At 40.8% G+C, this 12,378-nt stretch overlaps 1 protein-coding gene across 5 annotated transcripts in view; it reads left to right on the top strand.

Moving 5' to 3' along the window:
- Positions 1-2,047: 2,047 nt before the first annotated feature.
- The window catches only part of LOC121709201 (MAP7 domain-containing protein 2-like), a 37,064-nt gene continuing 26,733 nt past the window's right edge, over positions 2,048-12,378 (top strand). For all 5 annotated transcript variants that reach the window (XM_042092396.1, XM_042092398.1, XM_042092401.1 and 2 more), the window contains exon 1: positions 2,048-2,570. In XM_042092396.1, the coding sequence (XP_041948330.1) occupies positions 2,537-2,570 (34 nt within the window). In that variant the 5' untranslated portion in view covers positions 2,048-2,536. The remainder of the gene's footprint in view (positions 2,571-12,378) is intronic.

Genomic DNA, 12,378 nt, shown 5'->3' on the forward strand with positions numbered 1-12,378 from the left:
CCCGGTTAAACCAGGACATTTGGTCACATTCTCATTCTTGGAGGTAGCCTCCTGAGAATTTGCTCTGCTGCCGGCTTAGCATTCTCCACATTTCTAGCTACATTTTCATGCACCACATCAGCATTTTTGTTCAGTGAATCTTTTGTAAATTGCTTTACAATTACCGTCGGGCCCTTCACTCCTTCGCCCGTCTTCAACATTCCCGGTAGAATTCTCAATCTTTTTGGCCTCTGTGTTCAGTTACATAGTCTCTGTCTGTTTTTGGTCTTGGATTTTGTGAAATAAATTTCTAAATACTTATACTCGACTTACTCGACTTATACTCCGGAGCGACTTATAGTCTGGAAAATACGGTACATAAGACAGATAATAAGAATACATACACATTGGGTGCATTCCAAACGGAAGGCATCCGCTCTGCTGCCTCACTGGGATCCTTTAACATCTCCAGCAAACCCCTGCTGATGTTTTACCAGTCTGCAAACACTGATATACTATACAGGAAAGGGCAGAGCAGGCTCTATTTCCTGGGGAGGCTGGGGTCATTTAACATCTGCAGCAAACTCCTGTTGATGTTTTACCAGGATTATACTGGCTATATTAGTCTCTACGCACAAACTCTTGAACATTATGCAGGCTGTGCATCATACAACACATATGCAGCGTTATTTTAAACACTCTAATCACCTATTGAACATGCACTTGGTGTATCTTGATGTATCTAGATCTAGGGGCAGCCGTGGCCTACTGGTTAGCGCTTCGGACTTGTAACCGGAGGGTTGCCGGTTCGAACCCCGACCAGTAGGCACGGCTGAAGCTCCTTGAGCAAGGCACCTAACCCCTCACTGCTCCCCGAGCGCCGCTGTTGTTGCAGGATTAGTGTGTGCTTCACCTCACTGTGTGTTCACTGTGTGCTGTGTTTCACTAATTCACGGATTGGGATAAATGCAGAGACCAAATTTCCGTCACGGGATCGAAAGAGTATATACTTACTTACTGTATAGATATAGATATTTACTTTATTGATCCCCAAGGATTTAGATATAGCGTCAAAGATATTAATTTGCTTTTATACCATATGCTGGTGTTTATGGCTTTTGGTGAGTATGGACTGGAAAAGTCTATATGGATTCCAAATATCTCCTGTTGATTTACAATGGCCAGTGTTCTCTCACTTTTAAAGACTTAGAACTTAGGTATGTGGTTCCATATAGTACCTTTACACAGCTCTATCACTAGACAGAGGAGTATGTTCAATGGCAGACTCCTGTCACTGTCATGCTCAATAGGTGGAGGAGGTCCTTTATTCCCCGGGCCATGCAGCTATTCATGGGTAAGGTCCCTTACCACAGGTGTATAAAATTAAGCACCATGATTATGAATGCAGGATGCATGGTGCTTGATTAATACACCTGTGGAAAGGGACCTGATGAAACCCATGAATTTAACTCCTCACAGAAGTAGTTTATCCTAAAAAAATGTATATTTCTGTTTTTTACATTAGTAGCCTATTTGTTTACAAAGTATTACACATTGATGTAGGCTAATTGCTGTTATATCTTCACACTGTTCACTTTTAGCACAATCTCAATGGCAAACTACCATATCACTGCATCATTTCACTGTGTCACTGAGCAAAACGGTCAAAATGCTTATCAACAGTTTGCTGTTTTTCTATTTGGCCTATTTCAATGTCAACAGTAAAGAGATTGTGGGAGATAAGACAGGATTCATATTTACTACAGTAGGCTACTGTTTGTGAAGTTTGTTGCCAGACCATTGTCACAAAACAAAATCAGACTGTTTTACAGTAGGCCTACAACCATTCCTTACAATAAAGTGTAATGGCTAAATATGGCAGATTCCACATCACAAATGGTTCAACAATTTTGCATATTATGACGACTCAAGCAATGATCTAATGCCGTGACGTTTTTATTTATTTATGGTGACGTTTTTATTTATTATCGACTATTCTGGGACCTCGCAAAATAGATTTAGGTCTTTGTTTGTTCCCTGGGCCATGCAGCTTTAACTCTTCACAAGAGGGTGAAGCTGACTATTGGGCATGCGTCTGTCTCTGCCCTTACCACACATACATTTGTATTTATTATCGACGATTCTGAGACCTCGCAAAAATAGATTTAGCCTCCATCCAATAGACTGTCTATATCTCAGTTTTGCAGTCTCTACACCTCAAACTTCTAAGACCTCGCAAAATAGATTGGTCAGCTAGTGGGCGCACTACATACACACGCACACACGCACACACACACACACAGAGGAATTTACTTTCATCCAAACAGACCAGCGCTGAATCACTGCAATGATGCTGTGGCTCGTCCTACCGGCCTGAGACCACAATAGGCTACAAGACACAAACCGACCGGCTAATGTGCTGATCATATATATGTTTTCAGGGTCCTGCATGCGTTGCTTTCATTAGGGTCCTAACAACAGAGGAAGAATTTATATTTTGTTTAATCCAGAAACTGAGATTTTTGACGTGGGAATCTGCCAGATAGGCTACGCAGGCATGACTGACACCACGGAAGTCCGCGCAGTCCCAGGTATGGCTGGAAAACGCATTTGTTTCGCGTGGGTACCACCCTAACCGTGATATCGTTTGATGCCCTTCAGGTTGTAGGCTATGATGTGAATTGCTCATAGCAGCTTGTTCATTATTTGTCTGTATTACCGGTAAAACTATTATCCTGCAGAAACATGTGCATAGGTTCGGATGTCCCTGCTAAAGCTATCAATGTAGCCGTATGCCTACAGCCCAGGACACTGCAGATCACAGCCTACATTATGTGCTAGTAATAGCATGTATCCACAATATAGGTTTCTGTTGGTTTCATCAAATTAAACATGTACCTGTAAGCTATGTCTAGCAGTAGCATAGCCTACTCTTGAAGGTTAGCCATCTCCGTTATTGTTCATAGCCCATGTAGTCCATTATCAATGATAACCCAGCCTAACATCAGTGTCCCCGAGTCATCAGGGCTCTGTTATGATACTGGATGAAACTGACCTGAAATGTTTGTAGCCTAATACTGTCGCCCCCCAACCCCCCATGTTTGTCCTAGATAGCAAGTTATTAAACTGCATTAATAACAAGTGTATTGTAGACTACCCTACTTTTTGTTAATCAGAGGTTTGTAGCTTAGATGGTAGCATATCGTTGATTAAGTAAAAGGGTAGGCTACGTCGATTTTTAGCTCCACTTTGCTGCCCTTACGCATCAGCTTGGCACAGGTTACGGACATTATTGATCCAGCCCTCGGAAAATTACAGAGTCATCTTTGACCGGGTGATCTCTCTCTCTCTCTCTCTCTCGGTCGGTGTCTCTTTGGGTCACTCTCTCACGCACACTAATTTCTTCTCTCGGTCTCACACACGCACACGCAAATTATTTTTTTCTTCTTCTTCATCGTCTCTCTCTCCCCAAAATAATGAAACTAAATATTGATACCCTACGTTATTAACATTACCACATAATACAGAATCAATCTATTGTACAACACCTTGAAATGCACTGCACTAAAACTAAAAGTAGACTGCGTTGCTGTCCCACTCTCATGCTCTGAGCATAGAGTCTGCCATGCTCTTTGAGTGTCCCCTGCTATCATGTCACACTGGTATAGGGTCTTCTCTGGTACAGGGATGTTCTCTCCTGTGTGTGTGTGTGTGTGTGTGTGTGTGTGCCCATGTAAGCCGGACATGCCAACAGTGCACCCTGATGCTCAGGCAGCAGAACTAATGGCCATCCATCCCCAGGGTCCTCTGTCCTCCTGTTCTTCAGTGCGGTATTACACATCACATTTGATTTGACCCATTTAAAATGAAAAGATTTAATGTATTATCCGGTTTGTTTTTATAAGAAAAAGGCTTCTACACAGTTCCACTAGTTCGCCCACTGGATTGATTTATAGCTTAAGCATGTTTGGCTTGGTAGCTGGCCGTGGTCCTGAGATGCCAATAGTGGAGATCACACACGAGTGATGCCCGCTGACACTATGGATAAGGGGTAATATGAGCTTAGAGCTAATAGTGAAATGGATGAGAGAGGGGAGGAGATGGAAGGCTTTACAACTCCAAAGCGTGATGTAGTGGGCAGGTAAGGAGAGTTTAAATCTCCTACAAACAGAAGTGGGGTGAGTGATGGCTGTCAATAAACCCTATTATATGGACTCCTCCTGAACTTTGTTTAGAAAACATCAATAAACACAATAGACCATGGAACATCATCTTCAGGTTCCCATAATGTGCTATAGAAACATGGGAGAGAACATACAGCATGCAGAACTGGGCATAGGAGCCTGAGAACCTTGGGGACCTACACTAGGACCCTTAGCCATATTCTCAGTATGTAAATCTAGGGAACATAGTGCCCTTCGCCATATTCTCATCTAAGGGAACACTAGGACCCTTAGCCATGTTCTCATCTAGGGAACACTAGGACCCTTAACCATGTTCTCATCTAGGGAACATAGTGCCCTTAGCCATGTTCTCATCTAGGGAACATAGTGCCCTTAGCCATGTTCTCATCTAGGGAACACTATGACCCTTAGCCATGTTCTCATCTAGGGAACACTAGGACCCTTAGCCATGTTCTCATCTAGGGAACACTATGACCCTTAGCCATGTTCTCATTATGTAAATCTAGGGAACACCAGGACCCTTAGACATGTTGTCATTATGTAGCATATATAAATCCTGGGAACACAGAACCTCGAGAACAAACGAGCTCATGGAACAGCAGCTGTGAAGCATGATGTAATGCTCCAACAGATCAAGTTCAGTGTGGCTGCTAAGATGATTAACTTCTGCTGGGTGATTACTGGCACAGACCGTGATCACAATTTGCCACTTTTTTAAGCATGTTTATGTAGGCTGAAAAGTTGTGGGTTCAATTCCCGGCTCCCACCGTTGTGTATATAATTGACATATGTAAGTCGCTTTGGATAAAAACATCTGCGCAATGAATAATGTTAATGTATAAATGTAGGCAATAGAACTGAAATCATCTTCAGATTATTTTTTATGGTGGAACAGATGAAGGATAGATATGTCTGTAGCCGCCTGCATGGACTCAACACAATGCAGTTCTCCGGGCCAGGTGGGGTAATATGTAAATAGCACAACAATCCCACCTATCATATCTCTCCGGTTACCGCACTAGTGTGTGTGCATAACCTGCATTGTGTTGACCGTGCAGCTAAGCCCTGCACTCGCCCAGACTCGAACCCGCAAACTGCAGCACCTCGGAATGGGAGTCAAGCATGTTAGCAATTGAGCTGAAAGCCCTGGTTACACTCACTCCCCTAAACCTCACTCCTGTGTGTGTGTGTGTGTCTGTGTGTGTGTGGTGAGAGAGAAAGAGAGAGTGTGTGTGTGTATGTGTGTTTGTGTATTTGTAAAAGCTTAGCAGCACAGTAATCAGCAGTTTATAGTGTGGAAGAGAGATAATTAAAGTAGAGATAAACTCTCTCTCGCTCTGTCTGTGTCTGTGTGTGTGTGTGTGTGTGTGTGTGTGGAAGTGGGGTGTGGTAGAAAAAACAACATGTGTTAGTAGCGAGGGAGATAATTAAACAGGAAGAGAACATCTTTGCACCATGCAGGGACAGAGAGAAAGAGTTTGTGAGTTTGTGTGTATTTCTGTCCATCAGGGATAGTGAGAGGAAGTCTGTGTGTGTGTGTGTGTGTGTGTGTGTGTGTGTGTGCACCCGCCTGAGTAAGGATACTATTTGAGAGTCACTTTGGCAAAGGACAGATACCGCTCACCTTGAGGCGTCGTCTTACAAATGCCCTCAATTTCTGCTGCACTCTAGAACACCCTCTGACTGTTTCTCTTTTGCTCTCGTCTCCCTCCCTCACTCTCTCTCTCTTCCTCTTTCTCTATCTTTCTATCTTTCCCTCTCTCCATCTCTCTCTCATGCTCTCAGTCTCCCTGTCATCTCTATCTGCACCCCTCTTTCTCTATCTCTTTATCTCTCTACCTCTGCTCTCTCTATCACTGCTCTCTCTCTCTCCATCTCTAACTGTTTTCTCTATCACTCTATCTCTGCTCTCTCTCTCTCTCTCTTTGTCTCGCTCTGTTCTTTCTATCTCTGTATCGCTCTAGCTCTGCCCTCTCTATCACTGTTCTCTCTCTCTCCATCTCTATCTCTGCTCTCTCTATCACTGGTCTCTCTCTCTCTCGCCATCTCTGTTCTCTGAATCTCTCTATCTTTGCTTTCTTTATCACTGTTCTCTCTTTCTCCATCTCTGTTCTCTGTATCTCTCTCTCTGTTCTCTCTTTCTATCACTGTTCTCTCTCTCTCTCCATCTCTGTCTCCTTCATCTCCCACTCCTCCCATATCTGTCCTGCCCTCTCTCCTTAGGGCCCCTCCACCATGTCCTTCTTCCCTCTCACTCTTTCTCTCTGTCTCAGACGTTCTCTGGAAAAGAACAGTGATTTTCCCTCAGGGTCTGGTTCGGTGACACAACTTCTCTCTCATTTCGGTCACTGCCAGCACACACTGTGTGTATGTGTGCATTTGGTGTGTGTGTGTGTGTGTGTGTGTGTGTGTGTGTGTGTGTGTGTGTGTGTGTGTGTGTGTGTGTGTGTGAGATAGAGAGAGTGGTGTGTGTGTGTGCGTACGTGTGTGTGTGTGTGTGTGTGTGTGTGTGTGTGTGTGTGTGTATGTATGTATGTGTGTGTGTGTGTGTGTGTGTGTGTCTGTGTGTGTGTGTGTGTGTGTGTGTAGGGTTTTGTGATGGAACAGGGCTACTGGGATGATTTGACACTGGGTGGATTTGAAACCTCCATGATCTCCAGCCCAGGAGGGACAGAGCTGTAAGTGGCTCCTGTGTTCATCTGCTCTGGATTTAGAAACAAGTACTGCTACTCATAGACTAGCTCAGAACTCATAGACCAGCTTATAGTCATTCTCATAGACTAGCTCATAGACCATCTTATAGTCTCTCATAGACTAGCTCATAGACCATCTTATAGTCTCATAGACCAGCTATATATATAATCACAGACTAGCTGCCTGCTTTCTCACTGCCTTCAACTGTCTACCGAGTCACTTGCCATAGCAGGCATCAAGGTAGCAGCTATGAACTTTATTTCGGACAGCTTAGCAAGATAGAAACACAAAACACCGTTGCCAGGATACCGACAACTGACTTAAATCAGTGGAGTTGAAGCTGTGTCGTTTTATTATAAAAATATTATACTCTTTACTCCACTACATTTCTATCCATAACCATGAGTACCCGTTACTTCTTCTAAAATAAAAGGAAAAAAGAAAAATCTCAGAAAAACCCTTAATTTGTTGTTTCCCTCTCAAACGTGATTGGATTGTGCAGGCGCCACTGATTGGGACAGCCTATCAGCAATCACCTTTAGCTTTCCGCCAAAGTCAACTCCATGGTTAGATTTAGATAACAGACGAAACCATGGACGAAACAATGGATGAAGACGCAGCATGTGCCAACCTGTGGCCCCACCTCGCCAGACTATTTCAATTTTCTGAACAAGTTAATGATAGTTTTCGCTTCAAGTGTTTCAATTACAAAATAGTATTTTGTATTTGAAATACGTATTTTAAATACATGTATTAGAAATACTGCCCATCCCTGGCAACATGGTAAAAAGATGAAAATGACTTGATTTTACTTACAATTCCTTTGACATTCTCCAAGGTATTAACATTAACATTTTTTATAACTCCATGTAGGATGTTTTTGTACATAAATGTAAGCACTGTGGCAGTAGTAATGCAATATTTAGAAAATGTACTCTTGTACTCTTGATACTCAAGTACTTTTAAAAACAAGTACTTCAGTACTTTTACTTAAGTAGACATCTGACTTGTACTTTTACTTGTCCTTTAGTAAAATTTAGCAAAGGGTATCTGTACTTTTACTCAAGTAATGAAGCTGTGTACTCTGTCTGCCTCTGAATAGAAGACAAAATGAATAAAGACACAAAAAGAGCACAACAGGAAAATAAAACTAAAATAATATGTACATATATATAGCCTATATAATTACATTCCACAATTCATTTAAAAGCCATTAATAGCATATGTTCTTTTAACTTGGCTTTAGCACCAATAGTTGGTGTAGATCTAATGTGAAAAGGCAGGTTGTTCCACAACTTGGGCCCAGCTACTGAGAAAGCACGGTCACCTTTATTTTTTAGACGACTCTGAGGTACTGAGAGCAGTAGTTTATCTGAGGACCTAAGAGTTCTGGGAGGGCAATGAAAGTGTACAAGCTCACTTAGGTATTGGGGAGCTTGTCCATTTAAAGCTTTAAAGACAAAAAGAAGAATTTTGTAATCTACTCTAAATTTCACTGGTAACCATTGCAGAGATTTCGAAACTGGAGAAATATGTTGTCTCTTTTTAGACTTGGTGAGCAGCCTTGCAGCTGCATTTTGCACCATCTGAAGTCGGGGTAGAGTGGACTGAGTGACACCAAAATAAAGAGAGTTACAGTAGTCCAGGCGGGATGAAATAAAGGCATGAATCAATATCTCAAAGTCTTTGAAAGAAAACATAGTTTTGGCTTTACTTAAGATTCTAAGGTGGTAAAAAGATGTCTTGACAAGAGCATTAATCTGTTTCTCAAATTTAAAATCAGGGTCAAGTAGAAAGCCAAGATTTCTTGCATAAGGTTTTACATATCTGGCAAAAGACCCTAGTTCACTAATTGCATTATTTGCAGCTTCATGTGAACCAAAAAAATAGAATTTCTGTTTTGGATTCATTCAGTTTTAAAAAATTGGTCGACATCCATTGTTTAATTTAGGCAATCAAGCAATGGGTTTAGAGCACCAGAGGAACCACATTTAAATGGGAGATACAGTTGTGTATCATCCGCATAGCAATGATAGGATACCCCCAGAGGAAACTTTTGCTTCTCATTTGTATCCCTTCTGTTGCTAAAGAGGCAAAATGGTGATTCTCTTTTAAGGATCATTTAAGTATTACTTTTGTCACAATTATTTCTCCTAATTTTGCCTTAGGAGAAATAAAACAAGCAAAAGATGAGACACATAACAATAAGCCCACTCCATAGCATTTCAAACTTTTATTTTATAAAACAAAGCAAAACAGTTGTACTTTAAAAATGGACTTTAAGCAATGGGAGCTTGCACAGATGCACTTTAAAATGGACTTCAAGCAATGGAAGCATGTTAATGCCTTGATATGTTCTTTGTATAATGTGTATTCTTATTTATTTATTTTTTGTGTGTGAGTGTGTTTGTGAGTATTATTTTTAAAAGCTGCACAAGCAAATTGCATTGTACGGACCAACTGCACAATGACAATTTAAGACTATCTATAAATCATACAACATGGAGAAATGAACTAATAAACAATAACATAAACAAACTGAACTTGTGCCAAAGCGTGCCATACTGTGTACAATGGTGGATGAAAGCATGGGCTGGTCAATCTGCGTCTTTTGTCCTGGTGGTGGAACCAACCAAAGGGAGGAGGGAGAGAAGAGCAGAAAATAGAACATTGTTAGTTTGTGAGCCACTCAAAAATACAAAGTAAGACATTTGTTTGACCGTCTGCTTTCATAACTGTGGGAATTTTGATACAGCACAAAGATCAGACACACCTTATTAATCACTTAAACACAGAATGGGGGATGTGATAGCTACCACTCACATTTGCTATATGTTGCCCAATTGAAAAACAGATTTTATTGATATATTTGTCAAGCTTAAACAAGTTTGTTGAATTCCCTCACCTCATCTAGTGAGTAAACTGTATTGTCAGGCTAGGATTAACCCCTATCCAGCTTACCGCTAGGCAAAACCTTGTTTTGGTTGGACTAAGCCTATTCAGTGTAAAAAAAAATGGGCATCTGAAAATAGTTTAGTTCAGAGTCCTGATGTCAAAAAAGTAATTTGGGCAATTTTTTTTTGTCATCTGGGAGCTGGCTCCATAGTCAGGACGCATAACAACTAAATGCAGCGTTGCCTTGTTTAGTTCTGATAGTGGGTTTCAACAGGAACATTTCTCCTGTGATCAGTGAGGTTAAGTGATGAGTATAGCTGGAACATGTCACACAGTCTCATTGACGGGCAAATCTGGTGTAAACTGATTCAAAGCCTTGTTGTTCGAGCTCACCAGGCACTGTCCAAAGGACAAAGAACAATAAAATGTGTCATAACCTATGGACAAGAAAGTAAAGCTGACTCAATATGGCAAAAAGCCTTCGGTATCTTCTTTCCATTATAGGGTTTCCCCAGGTTTGACCACCCCAAATAAGACTAGACCTTTTTAAGACCACTTACATGAAAATTAAGACCTACATCACACCCATTATGCGGTTGTAAAACACCAGATCAAATCCATAATGACAATTAAAACAACACTTCCTCATGATGTGCTGTCCTCTCCTTTTGACTGATTATGTTGATTCATTGCTGCCGGTGCGAAAACCCAAAGTATTGTTTGCGCATATTCCAAGAAATTAAACTAGTGTAGTTGTCACGATACCAAAATTATTGTTTCGATACCGATACCACATCAAGAATAGCGATTTCGATACTTCTTCGATAATTCTTAAAGAATCTAAGACCACCTTGACATCATCAGTAATATTGAATATAGTGTTATCATTCACACCAGTGGGCATCTTAGATTCTGCTTGACTCTTTCCACACACACAGAAAATTATGGCTTATTTCATATGTTTCTATTTCATATACCTTCAAATTCATATAAAGTGTACAGTTAATGTATAGTATTTTTTAATCTGCATAATTACTATTAATCTGTTAATTGCTAAACATATTTAGTCATTTGAATACTTAATATTTATTTTTAAACTATTACACCTAGGCAAATTTTAATGTGGTGTGTAGGCCTAGGTGTAATTGAGTGCTTGTCACTTTAAGAAATACGTGAGTAATTACTGTAGCCTTCAGTCTCACGGTTTTAGGCTAGTGAATAATAGTTGCACATAATGTATAAGGATATGTGGATGCAATTAATTGTTGTCTGTCATTAGATAAAATAAATGTAAATAAAAAACTATCAAGTTCGTAGAAGGGATCATGTTCAATAATGATTTTAGCACTAATGACGAATGACATACATGACCTGAGCTAGCAGAATTAGTTAGCAAGGAGCTCTCTCCAGATGTAAAAGTTTGCGCTGCCTATTTCTAAATGACATTAAACCCAATAGTAGACCTACGTACATCTCATAGCCTAGGTAGGTTAGCAACACAAAGTTGAGAGGTGCAAGTGAGCAAATCAACTTGATATTAGCCTATTATTATGTGTTACCACAGAATCACTTAAGCTAAACTAGCAGCCATGTCTCGCTGTTTATGGCACGACAGCTGCGCATATGTGTGTGAGGAGAAAAGACGCATAGCCACAGGCTTGGGGAGGAGGCACTAGAAGCATGCCTTGTGCACACAAACAAGAACACGGTCATTCTTAAAGGAGAATTCCGGTGTGATATTGACCTAAAGTGTGTTGAAACATGATACCGAGTGTAAACGTATGTCTCATAGCCCATCTCGGCTTGTCCCCTGCACTCCAAAATCTGGCGCTAGTTAGCCGATGCTACAGCTTTTTCAATGGTGGTGCTTCGGCATCGGGCTAGCAATTTTATCACGTCCGACCATCATAGACCTCTGGAGTCTAACTTGATTTCTCTAACTTGCTAACAAGTCGCAAGTTAGCTCTGGGGTAGCAAAAATCAAATTGTGCCGCCTTCACGTACCATTGATTATAATATCTACTCGGAAGGTTGAAGACAAAAGTGCGTTCAGGAAAACGTCTGCCTCTCCGATTTCGTCGTCTCCCTGGCCTGCGCGAGAATTTAACAGGTGTTCTCCTTATATGGGCATAGATGGTATCTTTTTTTGTAAGCGAACTTCAGAGGTCTGTCAGAGCATCGTCATGTGTGGTGGTCACATCACATGGTTAGGCCTACTGTTTGCAAATGTGAACTTGAAAATATGTGCAATTAAAACAAATAAACCAATGAAAATCATTTGAGAATTGTTGTACAGCTACAACAGCTAGAGCAGGGATGTCAAACTCAGGCACGCGGGCCATTTTCAGAGGGAGAGTTTGTTAACTGTTAATAGTTACAATTACAATTTTGATAATTGTTAAATGTTATTTACAATTTTTATAGTTCACCTGCAAAAAATAGGCCAATATATTTTTTCTATTCAGATATTCAATATATTTTTTCTATTAGGCTATATTCAGAAATGCCTGCATTCTATTTTTTTCTTGTGTGTATATAGTTTTAATTCAATAAAAACATCGGTTATTCAATAAATGTTGCGCTTGGCCCGCGACATACTCCCAGTTCTTAATTTTGGCCCCCTGTG

Source organism: Alosa sapidissima, chromosome 5 (assembly GCF_018492685.1).
Source record: "Alosa sapidissima isolate fAloSap1 chromosome 5, fAloSap1.pri, whole genome shotgun sequence".
In the NCBI taxonomy this organism is placed as follows: Eukaryota; Metazoa; Chordata; class Actinopteri; order Clupeiformes; family Clupeidae; genus Alosa; species Alosa sapidissima.